Source organism: Colossoma macropomum, unplaced genomic scaffold (genome assembly GCF_904425465.1).
Source record: "Colossoma macropomum unplaced genomic scaffold, Colossoma_macropomum, whole genome shotgun sequence".
Taxonomy (NCBI): domain Eukaryota; kingdom Metazoa; phylum Chordata; class Actinopteri; order Characiformes; family Serrasalmidae; genus Colossoma; species Colossoma macropomum.
Genome location: NW_023494808.1, coordinates 1,727,254 through 1,752,079, shown reverse-complemented (window position 1 = coordinate 1,752,079; position 24,826 = coordinate 1,727,254). Strand labels below are relative to the sequence as shown.

The 24,826-nt window shown below is 41.0% G+C and overlaps 1 protein-coding gene across 1 annotated transcript; it reads right to left on the bottom strand.

Moving 5' to 3' along the window:
• Positions 1 to 318: 318 nt before the first annotated feature.
• LOC118798209 (noelin-2-like) lies at positions 319 to 24,826 on the bottom strand. The gene is made up of 7 exons (XM_036557582.1): positions 23,458 to 24,826; positions 12,794 to 12,943; positions 10,577 to 10,732; positions 9,796 to 10,015; positions 4,201 to 4,307; positions 2,753 to 2,867; positions 319 to 1,232 (listed from the first exon to the last, which is right to left on the bottom strand). Exons 1-7 carry the CDS (start codon positions 23,596 to 23,598, stop codon positions 670 to 672), a joined length of 1,452 nt encoding a protein of 483 aa, XP_036413475.1. The 5' UTR covers positions 23,599 to 24,826; the 3' UTR covers positions 319 to 669.

The window sequence follows — 24,826 nt, the reverse complement described above, 5'->3', positions numbered from 1 at the left end:
GACACACCTCCAAAGTTCAGTCTTAGAAGCTGGTTGATCATTTTCTGAAGTAATCAAACACATTCAGTGGTGTTGAGGTCTGGACTCTGGGGTGGTCAGTCCATTGTTCAGCTTCTTTGTTTGATGCGTCCGTCGCCTTTTCTCAGTGAGGTTCTTCTTGAACAGCTACACATCCTTTCAGACCCACAGCGCTGAGTCGTCTTCTCACAGTGGAAGGATGGACAGAAACACCTGTGGATGTTTTCAGATCTGAAGCAGCTTGATTTTCTCCTCTCTCTCAAAGATGAAAGCTTTAAGTGCTGTTTATCTGATCGGGGCAGTTTTGGTGTCTACCAGGTCTTCCAGGTGGTTGCTAAGAGCCAAATTTTCTCTTAATCCTTTCTAACAAACATCTCCTGAAGAAGAACTTGTACCATTTTAACTGGACATTAAATAAATGAAGGGGACTTTCTGACTTTTGATCAGTACTAAAACTGAATGTATAGCAAAACCACATTTGATAACTTTACATCTACGGGTTTAAGGAAGGGAACAGGACTGAACATAGCTGGTAAGATAAAATGAAAATTTCTCATGATCACCTCTGGTTCTGATTGTTCAGATCGGACCAGGACATCCCTAATCCTTTAGTTTTCTCCTCGTTCTTTGGCTTCTCGTTGGGTTTGGTGTCTAGGTGTCCGCAATGCTTTTGATCAGGTGGAAGAGCGTGACGTTATACAGCACCTGGTGGCCATTGTTCCACGTATAGAGCGCCCGCTCTCTAGGGTTGTAGTCCAGCATGGAGATGTGCGAGTACTGGTTATGGAAGGGAATGTCTGTGTATTCGTATGAAGATGTGTTCGTGTGGTACGCAAAGTGGACTTTGGCTCCGGCCAGGTGGGAGTTGGTGACGTAAAGAGTCCCACAGATCAGGAATGCCTCTCCAGCGCTTCGTTTAGGGAACCCTGTGTCCCAGGACTTCACCACCTCCAGGGTTACAGGGTCCAGACGGCTCACCACCATGTTCCCCCCATTGGGAATGGTGGTGTAAACCGCCCACAGCCCGGTCTCGTCAGCCATGAGATCGATATCAGACGATCCACCCCAGGAATAGGGGAAGGTGTTGTTGTAGCCAGCCTGGCCCAGGTTACGCTGCATCAAAACGGTCCGGGAGTGCAGGTGGTACTGGACGATGATGTTGGTCTGGTGTTTGTTATAGTACAGAGAACCGTTATAAACCACATGACCTGTACCTGAGAGAGGGGCAAACACAGAGCAAAAACAAGAATTGTTCAACAGTGTCTATGACTTTACCAGTGGAAACTGTTAAGGAATCTCTAATAGACCTGCTTAGGCAAGTTCTAACACTGACCTGGTTTCCCAGATATGAACACTCTAAAGAGAGAGTTCTATAGTGAGAACAATGATTCTGTTAAGGACTATGAACACTCAAGGAGCCATTTGCATGCTTAAATGGTTCTTTGTATGGTGAAATCGCTCTTTGGATTGATGGAGAGTTGTATGTGTTGTATATGGTTCTATGTAGCACCAAAAAAGGGTTTGTCTATCATTGCAAGCTTGGCATTGTAACAATAGCAGAACCATTTTTGATGCTACATAGAACCATTATCAACAAAAGTTTCATCTAGGACTGTACACAACACATTCTCCATCAATCTGAAGAACAATTCACGAAGCAAAGAACCATTTTAGCATGCAAATGGTTCTATATAGAACTCATGGTTTTAAATAGAACCACTACCTTTACCAAAGAATCCTTGAAGAACCTTTTTTAAAGTGTGTGGACTAAGCCTACGGTCTTAAAAATGATGGTTCTTCAAAGATTCTTTAATAAAGAAAATGGTTCAACAACACATTCTCCATGAATCTGAGGAACAATTTCACCATCCCAAGAACACTTTAATAATGCAATTAGTTCTTTGAGTGTTTATGGTTCTATACAGAACCACTTTTTCAATTAAAGAACCTTCAAAGAACCATTCATTTTTTAGTGTGTAGCATTGGAATGTAAGTTCAGGCTTAATCTGGGTTTTGGAAATTGGCCCTGTATGACAAACTGTTATATATAAAGCAGACTTTATACCAGAAGCAACGCGGCATGCACAGCAAGCCAAAACCGCTCTGCTACAAATAGTTAATTCAGCTAAAACGTCAGTAAGTTCAAAGAAACGTGATCTGAAACTTACTACCACTTCAGCTAGATTAGCTGACCACTTCACTGCAACATGACTGCACTTGCTAGCATTCTTGCTGTCCAAACTACAGACTAACTGTTGTTTAGTTAGGATCATGTGCAGCTGCTCCAGAGCACCCCATTCTATTGGTCAGTGCTTTTCTACGGAGTTTATACGTTATGCTGTGTGAGCAATGGGCGCACCTTAAAATAGCTGAACTCATTTATTAGAAGTGAATTCTCTCCAGATACTTTGGGACAAATGGTGTGTACCTGTCACTGTTTTGATTTTGGGCCTGTAGTGTGACTATGTTGATGGCAAGCGGCAAAAATAGACATGAATCGAGCAGTGCAAATGCTACGTTGACTACTGTAGTGTATTATACACAACTTGGCTCATCGGGCAGCACGGTTACCGCATCTGGTGTAAAACGAGTTTAAAAATTCACAAAGATGCTAATGGTTGAGGTGAAAGCTTCCATTACCAGCTGCATTAGTCTTATTGCTTCAGTGCGGAGCTAAAGAAGCAAGAGTGGCCAGAAGGGAAACTGTAAATTCGATTTTTTTGCCAAATTATACCTGCCCACGGATGAGGAAGCTGATGCACCACAAAGTTCTGGCCTTTGGTGAAGTCGTTGAGCGATCTGTATTCTAACACACGCCTGCCCTTAAAGTATCCATCCATCGACCAGACCTACAGGGGGATAAAGAGATTAAAACGTGTTCAGTTACTCAGAGGACAAAAAGCTTCAGTTTGCAGACTTCTGATTTAGATGATTTTGATGCAGACTCTTGTGATCATGCAGTGTGATGAGAGTGGAGGGAAACAGAGAGGAGAATAAATGAGGAGAAAAAGAGGGATGCTTTCAGTAATGGTATCATGCATTTAGATGCAGATGTTATCAGTCTGGTTTCTATGGAGACACGATAAAGAAAATGATGTAGGTCAGAATAGCTCTATACAACATATACAATCAGGGAACAGTCCCGGTGATGACCGACATTATGCACATTTGTGTTGAAAAAATACCCTCATTAAATACAATTCAGCTAAAGCAGCTTGGCCAGTAAAGCATGTCCTCATTCCTCAAATCCCTCAAATCAAACATGTGAACGAAGGTTGGTTTATACCAGGAGTGCACCCTGCAGAGTTCAGCGTCTCCCTGACTCTTAACTCGTCTGATGTGTTTTCGATCTAAACTCTCCAGGAGCCGAATTACAGAAACATCTTAACTCTGAAATCTGATCTGTTTAGTCTCCATGACGACGTCAGTACGGACTGAATTCAGGACAGTAGCTATTCCAGAATAACAGTTCCTAACTTCATAATCTCATCATGAACTCCAGATAAGGAAACAGCATCTCACAAACATCCTAACTAGACTAAACCTCCTAAATCCTGTCCTAACTTTAGGATGAACCCCAACAGGGTCCTCACTTCTGTTTAAGGTCCGTTTCTATGGTTTTTAGGCAGCTGTGTCAGCAGCATAGTTCACTACCAGCATAATGAGCTCCATTTATTTCCTACTGTAAAACGCTGCTTTCACTGTGAGATGATTTTCTTTTCTAACTCTGCGTTTTAAAGATCTCAGACGCTGCAGACTCGATCTCCACCGCCGCTCTGATCACCTTCGTGTGTTAATGTTGATGATGAAATATTACAGTGATGGTGGTGAATAATGAGGAGACGGAGCTGAACGTGTGTCTGTTCATTAGGAGGAATAACGTTAGCGCGCTCGGCTAAAGTGTTTGGGAAATGGAGACTGGGGAGCACCTTTAAAAAGGTGACGGGTCAAATGCTGGCTTGCCCCTCGTTGTTTTGGCAGGCATGCATTATGCAAACGTTTTTTTATAAAAAATTATTAAAAGTTTTTTTCACAATCACAAATCTCTTTTTCAAACTTAGCTCTTTAGGAAACCAAAAGTGGTTCTTCTATGGCATCACTCAAAAAACACTTCATCACCGCAAATTTAGGAGTGTGGATCTGAGATGTGATTGGTTTAGGATGTCAAAGAATGAGGCTTACTCGGTTATCAGAGCTGGGAATCATGCTGTCCATCATCCACGAGCCAAATCGGGAACCAAAAGACCTGATGGTGACAGGGTAACTGATTCCTGTCAGCTTACCACAACCTGGGAATACATACATACACACAAACATTGATTATTCAATTAAAATACACTGCAAAGTATCTGCTAAGTTTGTATGAATAGGGGTTCAGTAGCTTTGGTGACACACATATCTGTCTCATTGTCTGCAACACCTCGTCCATCCATTATATTATCTACTGTTCTGATGTTGGGCAAATTAGGTTGATATTCGACTCTACTAACCCTTTCATAGTCAGTGCCTTTTCTACAGACTGTTCTACAATGATACCGATTTGTATTCTGTTCCAATTTTTACTAGGTACTTTGCATTGCTTTGGCTTCTGTCGATGCAGATGGGTTTGAGAAAATGGATTTGGCCTCTGTATCTGCTGCCATGGGGTCCTCCCCTAGTTTATCATTTTGGATTCCACATCTGCATACTGTGGCTTGTGAATGACAGACATGTTGTATCTAGTGAGATCTTGTAGTCATTGGCGTTTGAACAAGCTGCCACCCAGCTGAAACTGTAGCTGGGTTTAGAGAAAGACAGATTTATTGAGAATAGGGATAAGGGTGTAACCTAGCTGCAAGAGAGGTAAAACCTCAGGTTCAAATTTCAGGACCGACCAATAATACTTGGTTTTTGAGTAAGGCACTTAACCCCCCACTGCTCTAGGTGGTGCTGCTCCGTTGGTGATATTGTGCTGATACCAGATAGACAAGAAAATGAACAATTTTCCTTTCAAGTGGCTCAATAAAGTAAGTAAACCTAATTTACAGTGACTGCAGCAAGAAACAGGTCGCATATTTCAGGACTGTTAGGTCAGCCGTGCTTTCCCCTTCCTTTACTGGGAAGAATGATTACTACATCCTACTGAGAAGTACTCATGCTTTTATCCCATTATGTTGCTGCTTGAGAATGAAGAAGTTGACTGGTATTTCAAACCTGCAACTTGTTCCAAGAAACTGCTTGAACCACAGCATTACTCTTTTTAGACGTACAAAACAATGTAGAGGTCCATCTTTTGCTCCCTGCATTTCTCTTTGATTTGACAAATGACAAATATCACTTCACATGTTCTTCTCCCTGTTCTGAAGCCAGCCTGAGAGTTTAAGAGGATCTCAGTGATGTGTACTGTAAAGCAGAGCAAAGAGATGTGAGATGTTGCAGAGCAAAGAGATTCCACATAGTCTGACACCATCTGCAGGAGTCCTCTGGTACCTGCCTTCTAGAAGAAGGTATATCTGTCAACTTTAAGACTGTTAAGAAGTCCTCTTGTCAAGCCAGCAATACTGATGTTGTACTTTCTCAGCTCGTAGGCAATTAAGGCGGTTTGTCCATGAGATCCTGTGCTCCCATCTCAGGACATCAAGGAGGGACACCTCAGAGAGTAAGACAGAGGTGTCTTAAGCTTATTCGGAGGGGATTCATTTTCCATAGGGAGGTGGGGTGATGCCAGGTTACCACAGAACATCTGCAGTGTCTATCACCCATTCGCAGGGGATAAGAAAACTCAGTATATATGACAGAGATGGGAGCCCTTTTACCTTGCTGTCTTAAGTGAATGCAGTGCGTCATTAGCATCTTCATTAGCTTGGGAATTCACAGTCAACCTCAGCACATAAAAGCAAACATTTTCTCTGTCATTTTTTCACGTTTTGAGTTGCATGCATGAGACAGGATGGTAAGTTTACATGGCGGCCTAATTTTAGCCACAGAGAACAATGAGACTTCTTATTCTCCAGCTTCTTGTTTGAATTTTCCAGTTCCAGAATGGGAACAAATAAGAATAAAAATAAGAAGCCAACTTCAGCTTCGTCAGAGAGCACAAGTAAGTGCTTCTTGGACTGCCCCCATACTTAAGAAACTCCCTTTCCACAGAAAATGACAATGTTTTTTACCAACATGTTGATTCACACAGGGATTACTATAACCTGGTGTCATTTCTATGGCACATTTTATAGAAGGCGAAAGGCACCGGAATCTTCACTGAAGCGGGAGCATGCAGTGGGATACAAATGACTGACATGGCGCATTCGGATGGGACTCGTAACGGAATAGAACTAGCCAGATGCTCGCTGCAAAAAACAAGAAATGAGGCTTTACTTGACAAGGATTTGACAATACTCGTAGTCGGTTGACAGTCGGTGGTCAAATCCAAAAAGGCCAGGAAAACACAAAGGCAATATAACAGACAGAAACACTCAGTGGCTCTACAGAGAGAAGCAACACCTCACAAGGAACCTATACTAAGCCTGGGCTTAAATACTAAACTAGATCTAGTCATATGATGCACATAACAGGTGAGACAGGTTAGTACTCAGGTGAACTGGAACAGTGATAGGTGGATTGTGGAGGTTCATCGGTCATGTGATCTCCCTGAGAGTTCTGGGAAATGGAGTCTTTATGAACGTTGGTGCCAGAGGGACACGTGACAGGATTAAAGTCACCGAGAAGTGCTGGTAATAGTTACATTACCCACCTCCTAATGTAAAACTAATCCTGTTCAAACAGGGCTTTACATGTATTTTTATTCCCACAAATGAGATGCTTAGATGGCTTCTGCATGCTTCCCAGGGGTTGGTAAGAACAGGTCATCTTTTCTGGGACATTGTAGTTGTGTTCAGTCACATGGGAAGCAGCTGAAAGAAGATGTTGCAGGTTCCATTTTCAAGGCGACTATCAGGCACTGGCTGCCTTATGTGGAATTCAAGGTCTCCTAGGTTCAGAATCATGTCCGTCAGACAACCAAATGCAGTATGGTTACAGCGGGATTGCCAGATCTGGTGTAGTGAAGCTGTCTGATGCGCATCTCACAGAAGGGACAAGACCTCGAGGTCAAACTTCATCCTGGGGCTCCTATAGTCAGAAGAGTGCGATTTCAATACCATACCATCTGTGGCCAGGAGTCCAAGAGAGCATCGCTGACAACTCTCTGTGGGGGAGTAGGATCTCCCCATCACTCAGCACAATGTCTGCCAATGTGGGCATCTGTTAGCTGACGCAACAGTTTTAGCATTTAGCATTTTCCTCCAAGCATATTAGGCTGTCCAATGATGTCATGCTTGTGGCAAATTCGCAAAGAATGGTACACTTTTAAAAAAGATGGTTCTTCAAGGGTTCTTTAGACAATGGTTCTATTTAGATCTTTACATGGTGAAATGATTCTTTAGATTGATGGAGAATGTGTTGTATATTGCTCCATATAGCACCAGAAACGGTTCTACTATAGGGTCAAGCTTACAATACAATAGCTATACAATAGCAGAACTCTTTTTAGTGGTATACTGAACGATTTTCAAAAAGGTTCTAACCATATACAACACATTCTCAATCAGTCAACCATTTCACCATGCAAAGAACCACTTAAGCATGTAAATGGTTCTTTCAGTGTTCATGGTTCTATATAGAACCACTTTCTTTAACAAAGAACCCTTGAAGAACCATCTTTTTAAGAGTGTACCTCACATGATTTGGAAGAAGAACATGCTAGCCTTCATCCCCCCAGCTTTGTGTGATAGAGTTCCTAACACTGTTTTGACATGTTTATGATCACTTCACGAGCTCTGAATTGGCAACTGTAAAACATATAAACATTAAATATATTAAACGTTTTCAGTGTTTTTGGGGCGGCGCAGTGGCGCAGTGAGTAGCGCTGTCGCCTCACAGCAAGAATGGCCGGGTGACCAGGGTCATTTCTGTGTGGAGTTTGCCTGTTCTCCCCGTGTCTGCGTGGGTTTCCTCCCACAGTCCAAAAACATGCAGTCAGGCTGATTGGATGTGCTAAATTGCCCCTAGGTGTGAATGTGTATGTCTGTCTGCCCTGCGATGGACTGGTGACCTGTCCAGGGTGTATCCTGCCTTCCGCCCAATGACAGCTGGGATAGGCTCCAGCACCCCACTGTGACCCAGAAGGATAAGCGGTTTAGATGATGTATGTATGTTTTCAGTGTTTTTATAAAAGCATTAAACACTCAAAACCAAATGCTATCACAGTTCACTTCATGCCACTTAGTGGCAAAGAAACCCACCAATGTGTGGCTTAATGAGTACAAAGACATATATAAAACAAGACATACATACAGCCTATGAGCTCAGTTAAGTCAGAGCACAGCATGATTCAGTTCGGAGGTTGGTTTACATCTTTTGATTCAATCTTAAATATGTCAGTATGAAAACTAAGACAACCAGAAGTAAATTACGATGCTATCATGTTCTGCTTTGGTCCAGACTGAGGGAACCTAGCTTAGCTACAGTGTGAATGCAGCCTTAAACCTTAAAGTCTTGCACTCCTGCTGGAGCACAGGTCATGTACAAGGGCACATCACTTTTTTTTGTCCATAGCTATAACTTCTAGCTGTCCCTGCAAGTAACCCTGTAGTTGTCCCTCTACTTCCTATTTGAGCAGCTTCCAGCTCAGTTTAAAACAGTGATAGCTGTACTGCACTTCTGTCCTGTAACACCACTTTATTATCCTAATTTAATATTTGATTTGATGTTTCATTCAATGTTTAATTTATTCTCTTTTTTTTAATCATGTTTTGATTTTTAACTTTAATTATCTTTGTTTTTTCTCATTTGTAAAGCAGTGTTTGGAAGGTCCTATATAAATAAACTTGCCTTGCCTTTTGTTGTTCACCTCTACGTCATTCTGTTGGTTTTTAATTTGAAAGGGAAAGTAGCCAACGAGTCGGCTTGTTTAACACACACAATGGTGAACCCTCAGGGCCTTCTAGGCCTTCAGAGAAACCCTAGTGATTTCCATGCAAAAAAAAATGTGCCTGTAATTTTTTGTCATTTTTCATTTAATACAATCGTCATGCTTTTTGTATTTGAACTCTGTACATATCATGGTAAACACAAGTACTAGTTGAAACAAGTCAAATTCTTGAAACATTCAATGGAAAATTATCCAATCAGGATTGTTTTCTCTGTGGTATCTAGGTAGATACAACCAAGCGAGCTCTCCCATTGGTCAGGACTTCAGGAGCTGGACTGAAGGCCTTACCCGTTAGATCAACTACCAACATAATAAGTTAGTGAAAGAGGACTCAACCAATCACGCTCTGATTTACAACCGGACCGATTTTGTGAGGAAAAAAAGCCCCTCTGGTAGTTCTAGATACAGCATTGACTGTGAATAAGAGTCGTAGGTTAAGTTTGGGTTAGCTGTTAGGAATGGAAAACAGTGGCGGCAGCTCTATGCCGTCTCTACTGAAGGAGTCACTGTAAAACTGACACATACAACCTCAGATATATTTTTAAATAAAACATATGGAATATCTTTTACAAGCTTCAAATGCCCGTGTTTAATTTAGAATTCACAAAAAATGTTAATGTGAATCGTCATTAGCTTAACGCTACAATACTACTAGAATCCCATAGGGGCTCTAGCAGAAATTAGCATTATTGTAGAGGTGTTTTTTCCCTCTTTTTAGACTTAGTTTTGACTTGTATGTCCTGAACGGAAATGCCTTGCTTGAATAGTCACGCTTCACCACCCATACACACACTCACAAATGTACACACCGAGTGTGTTGATGCAGGTGTGTAGTCTATTCTCCAGCAGGATGGCTCTGTGCTGTAATTGGCTGTAGTCATACGCCTCCAGCTGCTCCTGCAGGAGAATGAGGGCGGAGCTTAATCTCTCCACTTCCTGCCGCAGGTACTCCAGCTGGCCTGCATCTGCGCTGTACTGAGCAATAACTGCCAGCAGGGGGAGACATTCATTCACATTCCGCTTCAGATCCTGCAGAGGAGGAAAGATTGATACACATACATCTTCTCTAAAGCGATTAAGAGCTAAAGCTAATGCTAAAGTAAGAGAGCTAAAAGAGCTCATGATTCCTGACATTCCTGACAGGGTGTAATGTAAACATCTAAACAATAATGAATAAATAAATAAATAAATAAATATTAAAAAATGTTAATTATTTCATATTGTTACTTTAGAAAGTAACTGCATAATGTAACAATTAATAATCAATTTTAATTATAAATTAATGTTAAAATAATTAAAATAAGCCTTATATTCCTATATTAAAACTTTTAGCCTTTTATAATTCATATCCAAATAAAAGCTTTGCACTTCATATTTACACATAAAGTACTGTAAATATTATCATTATTTTTAATTTATACTATGATTAATATAAGATCAATTTGGTTATTTTACAAAAACAACAATTAACTAATTTTGAGTATTAAATGATTTTTTTTCTTCTTTTTTCTATTGTTGTTATCTTTATATTCAGCAATATGTATTGTTGGTGAATTGTAAATAAATACATGCTGTAGTATATGTATGTACCTGTAGGCTTTTGGCTGTGAGGCTGTGAGGGTTACTGTGAGCTGCTTTAACTCTCCGCTCCACCAAATTCACTCGCTGCTCTGACTCTCTGATGTACTGAAGATCTCGAGACGTCCGCAGATGCAACACCTCCAAATACTGAGACACATTCTGGACCTGTTAAACACAACCGTATGCATCTATACACAGTGTCCACTTAAACCCCTACCCAACTGTACGGCTGACTGCCATACTCGAGCCCTTCAGCAGCGGTCAATGTCTGATCACAGAGCTGCTCTGGGCTGGATATTTTTGGGTTGCAGACGACTCTGAACCTAGCAATGAAATTGCCTGTTTAGCTACAATCAGAATTTTGTGGGGCTACTGTCGGTTCAGACAGAATTTTGTGGGCTACAGTCGAGTTCAGACAGAATTTTGTGGGCTACAGTCGGTTCAGACAGAATTTTGTGGGCTACAGTCGGTTCAGACAGGATTTTGTGGGGCTACAGTCGAGTTCAGACAGAATTTTGTGGGCTACAGTCGGTTCAGACAGAATTTTGTGGGCTACAGTCAGTTCAGACAGAATTTTGTCGGCTATGGTCGGTCCAGACAGGATTTTGTGGGGCTACAGTCGGTTCAGACAGAATTTCGTTGGGCTACAGTCGGTTCAGACAGAATGTTGTGGGCTACAGTCGGTTCAGACAGAATTTTGTGGGCTACAGTCGGTTCAGACAGAATTTTGTTGGGCTACAGTCGGTTCAGACAGAATTTTGACAGCTACAGTCGGATTCAGACAGAATTTCGTGGGGCTACAGTCGGGTTCAGACAGAATTTCGTGGGGCTACAGTCGAGCTCAGACAGAATTTTGACAGCTACAGTCGGGTTTAGACAGAATTTCGTGGGGCTACAGTCGAGATCAGACAGAATTTTGTGGGGCTACAGTCGGTTCAGATAGAATTTCGTGGGCTACAGTCGGTTCAGACAGAATTTTGTTGGGCTACAGTCGAGTTCAGACAGAATTTTGTGGGCTACAGTCGAGTTCAGACAGAATTTTGTGGGCTACAGTCGGTTCAGACAGAATTTTGACAGCTACAGTCGGGTTCAGACAGAATTTCGTGGGGCTACAGTCGGGTTCAGACAGAATTTCGTGGGGCTACAGTCGAGCTCAGACAGAATTTTGACAGCTACAGTCGGGTTTAGACAGAATTTCGTGGGGCTACAGTCGAGATCAGACAGAATTTTGTGGGCTACAGTCGAGTTCAGACAGAATTTTGTGGGCTACAGTCGGTTCAGACAGAATTCTGTGGGCTACAGTCGAGTTCAGACAGAATTTTGTGGGCTACAGTCGGTTCAGACAGAATGTTGTGGGCTACAGTCGGTTCAGACAGAATTTTGTCGGGCTACAGTCGGTTCAGACAGAATTTTGTTGGGCTACAGTCGGTTCAGACAGAATTTTGTGGGCTACAGTCGAATTCAGACAGAATTCTGTGGGCTACAGTCGAGTTCAGACAGAATTCTGTGGGCTACAGTCGAGTTCAGACAGAATTTTGTGGGCTACAGTCGGTTCAGACAGAATGTTGTGGGCTACAGTCGGTTCAGACAGAATTTTGTGGGCTACAGTCGAGTTCAGACAGAATTTTGTGGGCTACAGTCGGTTCAGACAGAATTTTGTGGGCTACAGTCGGTTCAGACAGAATTTTGTCGGCTACAGTCGAGTTCAGACAGAATTTTGACAGCTACAGTCGGGTTCAGACAGAATTTCGTGGGGCTACAGTCGAGCTCAGACAGAATTTTGACAGCTACAGTCGGGTTTAGACAGAATTTCGTGGGGCTACAGTCGAGATCAGACAGACCTTTGTGGGGCTACAGTCGGTTCAGACAGAATTTTGTGGGCTACAGTCGGTTCAGACAAAATTTTGTGGGCTACAGTCGGTTCAGACAGAATTTTGTCGGGCTACAGTCGGTTCAGACAGAATTCTGTGGGGCTACAGTCAGGGTTCAAACTCTTGTCTCAATAGGTTGAGACCTGCTTGTGTGTAAGAAATGATCTTATTTATGAATGTTTGTGTTTGGGTCTGTGAGGCTCCCACATGCAAGACATTTTGCGCTGCATAATTTTGCAGTAATGTTGATTCATTAGCTACAACTGTGTGTGATTGCTTACATAATTCTTCTGTGTATTTGTGTGTGTGTGTGTGTGTGTGTGTGTGTCTGTGTGTGTGTGTGTATGTTACTCACATGCTCTGTGAGCTGGCGTAGGCGTGTGTGTCGTGGGTCTTTTCGGCAGAGGTTCTGTGGGGGGGCGAGTAGAGTACACACGCACTTCCCTTCCGCATCTGACACGGAGCCGAAAACCTGCCAACCTTCATCCTGCCCTGGGTACAACGCCTACAGAGAGAGAAAGAGAGAGAGAGAGAGAGAGAGAGAGAGAGAGAGCGGGAGAGAAAGATTTGGATAGATCAAGTAAATAACAGGATTCTGGGGAAGAGAACTGAAAGTTAAAAAAATTTTATTTGCAATATTAATTTTAATGTAATTGTGTTTTTCTATTACCTTATACTCAGTTTCCACCTGACATCTCTAAATAACTCACAAACCTACACTGTACAAACTGAATAGTCAGTTCAAAAATGCTTAATCTTTTAACAAACTATTTGACGTGTTTTGATGGCTTTTATTCAACTCAGATAAATTTTTAGTTCAAATAAACAAATTTAGTATTTTACATCAACTATAGCATTTGTCCTCTTCCACTTTTTACAGTGGATTTAGTGGCTTATATTTAAGTAAATGCCCTCACAATTCAATAAATTCCACCACAGTCCACCACAGTTCCCTAAACTCCCCCAAAATTCTGTAAATTCTATCAAAGTTCACTAAATTCCAGTACAATTTAGCCACTACCATCACAATTCAGTAAATTCCACCACAGTTTAGTCATTTTAACCACAATTCAGGAAATTTCCTCTCAGGTCAGTAAATTCCACAATTGGGTGAAATCAATTCACAATTCACTAAATTCCACTGCAATTCAGTAAATTTTATCACAGTTCCGCAAACTCCACCACATTTCGATAAATTCTATCACATTTCACTAAATTCCATTACATTTCAGTTCTATCACACTTCAGTGAATCCTATTACAGTTCAGGAAATTCGGCCATAGTTCAGTAAATTTCACCAATTCTGTGAATTCCATCACAATTCAGTAAATTTATAACTATTTAGTAAATTCAGCACATTCCATCGCAAGTGAACAAATTTTATCACAACTCACTAAATTTCATCTCAGTTCAATAAATTTGATCACAATTCAGTAAATTCCAACACATTTCAACAAATTAAATTCCAACACAACCAATTCCCATCACAATAGAGTAAATGTTATGATAGTTCAGTAAACAACCCAGACAATTAAATCACACAAACAATAAAATTCAATTATTTGAAATTTGTATTTAAAATGTATACACCAATTTCACATGAAGTAGATACATCATCAGAATTATTATTTAAATTATGTTTCTGCAGTAATTGCCAAGTTGTTAATTAAATATATTTATTTAAATATTCATTTGGACCTGATGTACAAATATTTGACACTCCATGTTTTGAATTTGATCTTTTTCTATCTCTCCCTTTGCCTTTTATCCCTCTCTCAATCTCTCCATCCTTCTCTCTCTCCCCCTCTCTCTCTCTCTCTCTCTCTCTCTGTCTGTTGAGCTCTTTAATTAGCCGAGCTGCTCCCTCACGCCGCTCCATCTGTTCCGATGCACCAATTAATACGTGAGTCTCAGCGGTCGGTGAAACACAAACAAACCTCCCACTCAGAAAGAACCGTGTCCTGCTGCTATAAACACGCAAACACACACACACACACACACACACACACACACACAAACACACACACACTCTCCTCGCCCACACGCACTGCGCTGTCCACTTCATTAGGTTTTTGGTGGACGCCCAGGATCAGCTTTACTGCAGTTTGTGCTTTAAGGAGCTCCTCTCTGTAACACACAGATCCATTAGAGCTTTAAAGCAATAGTTTGACAGAACATTAAATCCACCCTGAGACCCCCACCTCCGCACCCTTACCCCAAATGTAGCTGATCAGCCAAAACATATTTAGTTTCTGAAGTTTGCTTCTACAGTTTTAGCTCTGGAGCTACAAGACTAACGTATCTAATAATGGAATCTTATACCCCACCAATTAGCATCATGCTAATTCTTCACACACGTGCCTCAAACTGTGTGGAGTTGTTTGGGATCTCTAACAGACTTGATTCCGACACTGTGTGACACACTGTTATCTATAAACATGAACTAAAGCACATTTTAGCTTAGCTAAAAACAGAAGTATTTAATCCACACATGTTTACAGATAAGAGTGCATCATATAGTGGTGAAGCATGATTGTTAGAGCGAAGCTGTCAGTTCAGGACATAAATATCAGAACTTCGTCAAAAAAAAAGAACACCTCTACAATAAAGTTGTGAAAGCACCTCAGTGGGAAACAGTAGTTAGGCTAAGCTAACGCTGATGCACATTAACATATTTGGCCATTTCAGATTAAACACAGACATTTGAAGCTTGTAAAAGATATTCAGTATGTTTTATGTGAAGCCTGTAACAACTATCCAGAACCTGCTTAGACTACAACTCAATATTCACAGTCAGTTATGTAGAACTTCCCAAAGGACCAGAAGTTTTTTCACCACCTGTTTAACTTCCTAATTATGTTGGTAATTAATCTAATGTGCAAGGCCTTCAGTCCAGCCCCTGAAGTCCTTACCAATGGGAGAGCAGCTTGGCTGTATCTACCTAGATACCACAGAGAGAACAATCCTGATTGGATCATTTTCTGTTGGGCATTTCAAGATCTTAACTCTTATGTTTCCGGCCAAAGCTTAATAATGAGTGCGTTTACATGCACTTAATAATCCGATAACTGCAGAAAATCAGATTTTGTCAGTAATCCAATCGACGTGTTTACGTGCACTTAAGTAATCAGATAATGGGGAAACTCCGGGTCTACATGAGTCAGACAGTAATCAGATTTCTGCTTTTCAACCAGCCAATAAACTCACAGAAGAAGACGCGACGTAAACGTAACGTAAAACTCAAACTTCTTTTTTTTTACATCATCTAGAAGATGAAGAAAATTTAAAACGTGTTTTGTTTCAGCATCACTCCAAAAGTGTATTGCTGCGTCTCACGGCGACGCTGCCTGCTTATTTCCGGTGCCGCCTTCTGTTTTCGCCCATGCGCAGACTGAGAAACCCGAAAGAAATCAGAGTAAGAGTTCACAGAGTACACTGAGAAATCTGATCACTGAGCTAAAATCCAGCCTCTTTATCAGATTTCTTAATCAGATTTCTAGATCTTACTCCGATCCAAGAAATCAGAATGTGCTGTTTACATGACCATTTGAATAATCAGATAACTGCAGAAATCCGATTATGATTGGATTACTGAGTGCATGTAAACACACTAACTGAAACAAGGGCATCACTCCAACACTTACAGAGTTTAAACACAACAAGCATCAGTGTCAGAAACCACATAATCAAGTCTATTAGAGATTACTCTGATGAATTAGGCATGCAGTTAGCACCATGCTAATTGGTGGGGTATAAGCTTCCATTACTTGTTAGCTACATTAGCCTCGTAGCTCCAGTGCTAAAACTAAAGACAGCAAACCTGTCTTGGCTGATTGGCTACAGTGGAGGTAAGCGATAGTTTTTTATTTCCCAAACTTATCACTTTAAAATTGGGGAGCTGGAGCAGGAAGCAGTGAATTATACAGAGGAGGGTAAATATTGGAGCAGGCAAGAAAAAGTAAGTTTAGAAAATTAGATTTGCACACTAATGAAGGACGCAGCCCTCTCTCATGCATACATGAGTTATTTATTTATTACATAACTTTGTTTATGCATGCCTGGAGGCGGATACAAATAAATATAGAATTTTATTCTGAGATCAGACTCAGCATGATACGGCAGAAAGAAAAAAAAGAGTGAATCTGAAATTATAGACACTCTAAACAGGGCAGAAACACTGTATCCTGCTGTTTTAATCAGGTTTTGGGTTGTTTATGCGTCTCTGAACAAACTGTTGAGTAATTCTGAATTTTACCCTGAATTAATAACTGATATGCAAAAGTTTGGGCGCTCCTGATCAAATTCCATGTTGTTGTTGACTTTCTAAGTGTGAATAAGTGAACACATCCTCTACAGAGACACACTTATTTTTCCAGCTAATTTTAGTGCACAACTTCCATTTATTTGCAGAATTTCTTAGGAACATATTGAGAAAAAATACACCATAAAATATAAAATGTGCCATTACTTTTGCATAAGCCATATTATATGTGTTTTTCCAATATGTTAAATGCAATATAAACAAATTAAACAGTGAATGTGTATTAAAATGCAGAACTGTGTTCTCTGTAGAGAAACTTATTTTCACTTAGAAAATCAACAAAACATGAATTTGACCAGGGGTGCTCAAACTTTTGCACACATAACATATAGCGGCAAACTTTTTTTGGTGCTGATTTAAAGTGTCCTGAAACCTAAACCTAGTTTAAAAACACAACTCATGAACATCGTCGAGACAACATGGTAACAAATTTAAAAATATGTCATTTTTGCCTTAATTTGTAATTTTTTTTTTGTAATTTGACGGCAACAAAAATCTACATAATGAACAAAGACAACATTACATTCTTCCCCTTTTATCATTAAATGATTTGAACATAAAACATCCACAAATATTTGTATTAAACTATCGCGCAGCCGAGTGGTGAACATTTGTGAAACTGTAATTCTTATTGCAAAATTACCCACTAAGGTGAAAAAAAAAACAAAACAGGAAAACAAACAAAAACAGATATGTAGTGCGTAGCTACGGTGACGTACTGCTGCCAAGCAGAATAAAAAATAAACCCTTCAGCATGACGTTATTACAAGATGTTATGTTGGAACTAAAATGTAGAAAATGCTGAGTGATCGCGCTGCTTAAGGGATTTAAGAACGGTTGCTAAGCAGTTGCCAGGTGGTTACTATGGTATTTTATATCATCGCTAGGGTGTTAATAGGTAGTTGCTGTGGAATTCCAGGTGGTTGCTGAAGTGTTGCTAGGTGGTTACTGTAGTAACCCAGGTGGTTGCTACGGTAAGGCTAGGAAGTTGCTATAGTATCCAAGGTAGCTGTCAAGGTCTTGCGAAGTGCTTGCTATGGTATTACAGGTGGTGGTTAAGGTGTTGTACGGTGGTTGCTATGGTATTACAGGTAGTTGCTAAGGTGTTGCTACGATGTATGGATTGATACTGGGTGGTTTTTATGGGGTTGCCAAGTGGTAGCTATGTGTTGTTGAAAATGAATGGGACTCTGGGAGAAAGGAAGGATGAAAAAATGACACACAGAGGAGTGTGGGTCAGTATGACTGTGCAGTAGAGTTTGAGGTCCTGCCCTGAGTGAGTACATGAAGTTTGGTGGCTGAAGAAATACTTGGGCTAGTGAGTGGGGCAAAAATGAATGGGAGTTTGTAGGAGAGATGAGAAAAAAAGATGAGTGCAGGTCAGAACAACATTGGATTCATGCTCAGAGGCCTGCCCTGAGATAGTGTACGCGAAACAATGTCTTACGGTCCAGCAGAAGCACCGTGGAGGATGTACAATTTTTTACCCCATTGATTTCTATGGGAAAAAACCTAATTTAGTGAAGATTGTATGAAAACTGTACGTCGGAAAAAAAGCTGTATACAAGCACACCATTCCTGATCGGACCGAACGGTATTGATATCTCGAAAACTGCAGAATGAGTTAGCGGATAAAGATCCGAAGAAGAAAAATCAGATAACAGTAGTGTTTATGAAAACATTATTATTGTGAAAAAAAACATCTCGTAATTCTGAAAACGTATGTTATAAAAATGACATGGTATGTCATAATTAAGAGATAGAACATCTCATTATTACGAGAAAGTGTTTCACAAAAATGTGATGTCAGAATTAAGAGAAAAAGCAAAATTACAAGAAAATATTTCATCATTATGAAATGTCAAAGATCTCATTTCTGGGAAATAAATTAATCCAGTAATACCTGTTGACTACCAAAGAGGCTAGACACTGTTTTTGACTTGACTCAATTGCGCAGTCACTAATAATCTCATGCTGTAGGCCTTATTTTTTATACTGCTTGTCAGCAATACGCCACTGTACATGAGCTCATCCAGTTTAAAATGAGCAAAGGCAAATATTTTAGCATCGCACAAAAATTGCAAAACTAATACAGCCTAGAAATAAATCAGTTACTGCAAAGCCAAAGATTTCTACTGTACAATGAAAACCAGGCACCACCCTTCATTCATTTCCCATCAGATCAGCCACTGAGTACAACTTATTCATTTTTCAGCATCAGGAAAAAATTAGAAAAACAACATCTAACTCTACTCTCTGTTCAGTTCCTCCTCAAAGAATCTGCAGACACGCCTCCAAAGTTCAGTCTTAGAAGCTGGTTGATCGTTTTCTGAAGTAATCAAACACATTCAGTGGTGTTGAGGTCTGGACTCTGGGGTGGTCAGTCCATCGTTCAGCTTCTTTGTTTGATGTGTCCGTCTCCTTTTCTCAGTGAGGTTCTTCTTGGCAGCTACATGTCCTTTCAGACCCACAGCGCTGAGTCGTCTTCTCACAGTGGAAGGATGGACAGAAACACCTGTGGATGTTTTCAGATCTGAAGCAGCTTGATTTTCTCCTCTCTCTCAGAGATGAAAGCTTTAAGTGCTGTTTATCTGATGGGGGCAGGTTTGGTGTCTACCAGGTCTTCCAGGTGGTTGTTAGGAGCCCCATTTTCTCTGTAGCTTTTAATCAGATTTTAAACTCCAGTTTTGGAAACTCCTGTTTTTTCACTTCTGCTTTCTCTCAGAAAAATCTCCTGAAAAATGGTGGTCTTGAACTGAATGGCTGTTGTGAGTGGATGATGAAGGGTGGTCTCTGATTTCAGCACAGTGCTCTAACTGTGTGGTTTAGAACGGGGAGTTTACTCCAGGTTTACTGATATATTTCATATATTTTGATCTCCCCCACATTGTTTGAGTATCAGATGGACCTGTTGCTGTGAGACTGTTCACTGGAGCATTTGATTGGCAGATCGGTGTCCCGCGGCTGCTGCGGCGTTGCCATGGCAACGGAGCGAACGCCAGCCAACCAGGAGACACGACTTGGCCATCAGAGAGGAAATCACACACCGGGGAGCATGTCTGTCTGTGTGTGAGTGTGTGTGTGTCTGTGTCTGTGTCTGTGTGTGTGTGTGTGTGTGCATGATCTTTCATCTGGAAATCAATTAAACACACACACACACACAGCAGGGTTTTATCTGAGAAGGGATTCCCCTGAAATATACACTCACTGATCACACATAAACACAGGGAACTCCTATTTATTTATTTATTTATTTACTAATTAATTTTCAACATATTTTAAATTATTTGAATTATTTATTTATTCACTTATTCATTTATTCTTTCACCGATTTGTTTATTTATTCAGTTATTCATCCATTCATTCATCACTCATTCATTCTCATTCAATTTTCTGATTAAATCATTTAATCACAAGTTAACAATCCAGTAATTCTATAAATTATATTAATCATTCACACGTTTATCCATTTAGTAAAATCATATTCATTCATTCATTTATATTCATTTATATATATTCATGCATTAATTCTATATAAATAATAACCAAATAGTATGATGCTTATTTTTGTGTATCAATTTATTACTAACCTTTCATTTAACACCTTTTTAATCACAATGTTTGTTATTATTATAATTTTTTTTTAATAGGCAGATAGAGGAGTAAATGAGTTCATGTGTAAAAGCTGCTCATCATATTATTATCAGCGGTAATTATATGTGTGTAGACGTAAATACTTTCTTATCACACACCACCCACTGCAGCACCACATCACAGATACAGCACAGACCCACAGACACATCCAACATACAACATTCAATACACATATACAGTTCAGCCAATCATAATCAGTTTATCAATTACATCAATGGCCATAAATCCTCCTTGACATTTGCGTTTCTGCAGTTCATTTGAAACCCAAATTAAAGAGGAATTCCACCTTTTCATTGTAGAGAAACACAAACATAGACATTTTATTTACCATCCAGAACCACCAGTGAACCTACACGAGTCTTCTGAGTTTATATGGAGTGATGAGGATGGAAAATAGTGGAAAATCTGAAATAATATGGTTTCATCATAGTACTGAGACAGTTTTCATCCATGTCCTTAATTATCTGCTCCTATCCTCTGACTCTGGCCGTGCATCTGCCTTGCTTCTGCTTAACGTTACTGCAGCCATTCATATTGTTAATCATACCCATTTCACAACTTTCCACTACTGGCCTCTCTGGCACTGTGTTATCTTGGTTCACATCCTATTTGACAGATTGGTCTCATTTTGTTACTGTTGGGAGGCAAATCAATTACTGCTCCAGTTATTCAGGGAGTTCCCCAAGGTATCTGTTCTAGGTCCCCTGTCATTTATTACCTATATACTGCCCCTTGGAAGCATCATCCGTTCCCTTGGCCTCAGTCTGCATTGCTATGCTGTAGACAACCATATCAGACCAACAGAATCATTCCCACCATCTTCACTGTTGTCATGTATTCAGGAGTGAACACATTGGCTGAACTCCAACTTTTTCAAGCTAAATGCTAAAAAACGAAATTGTAGGTACCAATTCAGCCATCTCAGCCTATCCAGACTGAATTCCTGTTGTTGATGATACTCCAGTCAGCTCATCCTCTATTGCTCGAAACCTTGGTGTCCTGTTTAACCCAAGTCTCACCTTTGTTCACATGATGAATCTCTGACTGTCTGCATTCTTCCGTCTTCACAGTATCGCTAGACTTCGCCCTACGCTTACCTCTAAACATGCTGAAATCCTGGAGCCACTATTACATCAAGGTTCTCTGGTTTACCATCTAAACCTCTTCATTCTCTTCAGTTACAGAACACGTCCGCTACCAAATCCTGCTGTTAACCTTTAAAGCCTTGCGTGGCCGTCAACCTACTTATCTTTGCTTTTTTCTGCATCCTCATGCCCCATCGTGCAAGCTGAGGTCCTCCATTTCTGGTCTTCTAGCTGTTCCTAGGTTCAGGCTTTCCACTAAGGAGGGAGATCAGTGTATTGTTGCCCCCACCCTCTAGAAATCCTTACTTTAGAGGGCGGCGCTGAGCGACGTTTGTTTGTTTGATGTTTGTTAATGACTCCTTTAGAGGGCGGCACTTAGCGACGTTTGTTTGTTTGATGTTTGTTGCTGACGCCTTTAGAGGGCGGCACTTAGCGATGTTTGTTTGTTTGATGTTTGTTGCTGACGCCTTTAGAGGGCGGCGCTGAGCGACGTTTGTTTGTTTGATGTTTGTTAATGATGCCTTTAGAGGGCGGCGCTGAGCGACGTTTGTTTGTTTGATGGTTGTTAATGACGCCTTTAGAGGGCGGCGCTGAGCGACGTTTGTTTATTTGATGGTTGTTAATGACGCCTTTAGAGGGCGGCGTTGAGCGACGTTTGTTTGTTCGATGGTTGTTAATGACGCCTTTAGAGGGTGGCGCTGAGCGACGTTTGTTTATTTGATGGTTGTTAATGACGCCTTTAGAGGGCGGCACTTAGCGATGTTTGATGTTTGTTGCTGACGCCCTTAGAGGGCGGCGCTGAGCGACGTTTGTTTGTTTGATGTTTGTTAATGACGCCTTTAGAGGGCGGCGCTGAGCGACGTTTGTTTGTTTGATGTTTGTTAATGACGCCTTTAGAGGGCGGCGCTGAGCGACGTTTGTTTGTTTGATGGTTGTTCATGACGCCTTTAGAGGGCGGCGCTGAGCGACGTTTGTTTATTCGATGGTTGTTAATGGCGCCTTTAGAGGGCGCCGCTGAGCGACGTTTGTTTATTCGATGGTTGTTAATGACGCCTTTAGAGGGTGGCGCTGAGCGACGTTTGTTTATTTGATGGTTGTTAATGACGCCTTTAGAGGGCGGCACTTAGCGATGTTTGATGTTTGTTGCTGACGCCCTTAGAGGGCGGCGCTGAGTGACGTTTGTTTGTTTGATGTTTGTTAATGACGCCCTTAGAGGGCGGCGCTGAGCGACGTTTGTTTGTTTGATGTTTGTTAATGACGCCTTTAGAGGGCGGCGCTGAGCGACGTTTGTTTGTTTGATGGTTGTTCATGACGCCTTTAGAGGGCGGCGCTGAGCGACGTTTGTTTATTCGATGGTTGTTAATGGCGCCTTTAGAGGGCGCCGCTGAGCGACGTTTGTTTGTTTGATGTGTGTTAATGACGCCTTTAGAGGGCAGCACTGTGCGACGTTTCTTTATTCGATGGTTGTTAATGACGCCTTTAGGGGGCGGCGCTGAGCGATGTTTGTTTATTAGATGTTTGTTAATGACGCCTTTAGAGGGCGGCGCTGTGCGACGTTTCTTTATTCGATGGTTGTTAATGACGCCTTTAGGGGGCGGCGCTGAGCGATGTTTGTTTATTAGATGTTTGTTAATGACGCCTTTAGGGGGCGGCGCTGAGCGATGTTTGTTTATTAGATGTTTGTTAATGACGCCTTTAGAGGGCGGCGCTGAGCGATGTTTAATGAATAAACATTGAATAAACAAACGTTACTCACTTCTCTCAGGTGAGAATAAAGTCACTGAGCATTACATTACCACAAAGTGCACTAGAAAGGAAAGTAATGATATTATGATGTGTGAATTGCGATGTTTTAAATTATCACTTTATAAAGACTTTATAATCTCTCAGTTGTGGGACTAATAAAGGATTATCTTATGTTATAAATGTAAACACAGTTTAGGTTGAGGTTATACATACGCTGATGATCTTCTCGGAGGTGCCAGGTCGTGCCAGGGTTTGGTTGAGTCCCACCAGTGAGGGCAGCGTCTGGGACATCCAGTTGGTGACCATGGCCATGGTGCTAAGGACCATGCCAATCTTCAGTATGGGAACGCTCATCACGAGACACTAGGGCGACGCAGAAGCAATGCAATCTCAATGAATTAGTTACGTACGACTAATGAAGGAACCACAGCAACTGTCAGTGTAGTAATCATGTAGAACCAACGACAGAACGACAGCAGTTGTTAATTTAGTGCAAATGTAGAACCAATGAAGGAATGACAGCAATTGTCAATGTAGTAATAACGTAGAACCAACAACAGAACAGCAACTGTCAGTGTAGTAATAACGTAGAACCAACAACAGAACAGCAACTGTCAGTGTAGTAATAACGTAGAACCAATGACAGAACGACAGCAGGTGTTAATTCAGTACTAATGTAGAACCAATGAAGGGGCGTCAGTAATTGTCAATGGAGTAATAACGTAGAACCAACGTACGAATGTCAGCAATTGTCAATTTAGTAATGTAGAGCTAATGAAAGAACGCCAGTAATTGCGAATGTAATAGTAATGTAGAACCTTCAAAGGAACGTCAGCAATTGTCAATCTAGTAATAATGTAGACCCAACGAAGGAACGACAGCAATTTCCAATGCTGTAACAGCATAGAACCAACAAAGGAACGTCAGCAATTGTCAAACTAGTAATAACGTAGAACCAACGAAGGAACGTCAGCAATTGTCAATCTAGTAATAATTTAGTGACAATGAAGGGACAACAGCAATTGCCAATGTTGTAGTAGCATAGAACCAATGAATGAACGCCAGTAGTGTATATACTAAAGTAAGTCTGACATCAATTTGGGACAACTTTGGTAGAATGTAGTGACAAACGCCAGCCAGTCAGTAATACTGTAGAAACAACAGAACCCATAAAATGCTGGAAAATCACTCTGAAATGCACCGCTATTCTAGGAACAATCCGGGAATAATCTTGAATTCCAACAATTCACTTCCAATGTTGGTAAAAGTCCAGGAACGTCTAGAACACTACGCTCAACGCCGCTGTGAGCTCTCGGAGTTTCGTGGAGAACCCTTTCTCCAATGCCCTCCGTTAAAGAAAGTTGAAAATGTCAACAAGAGGGAACGCAGACAATCCAACATCGGAAAACTGACAAAGTTACTGAAAATACTGATTATTTCCACCCGAAAATGAAAAAAGACCTTCTCAGCCCAAAAAACCAGAGCAGAACAATTCGCAAAGCATCTGAGAACTTCCTCCCAACTGAGGGTGAATCTGCTCAGCAGCTCCTGCTCCGAACAGGCACTGCAGCAACAGCCTGAG

Bases quoted from the DNA above. Each gene is read 5' to 3' on its own strand.
- LOC118798209 (XM_036557582.1), bottom strand. From the start codon at position 23,598: ATGAGCGTTCCCATACTGAAGATTGGCATGGTCCTTAGCACCATGGCC. The intron at 12,944-23,457 runs GTATGTATAACC...CTCTCTCTGTAG, and splicing joins CCTCCGAGAAGATCATCAGC to GCGTTGTACCCAGGGCAGGA. The intron at 10,733-12,793 runs GTGAGTAACATA...TGTGTTTAACAG, and splicing joins TACGCCAGCTCACAGAGCAT to GTCCAGAATGTGTCTCAGTA.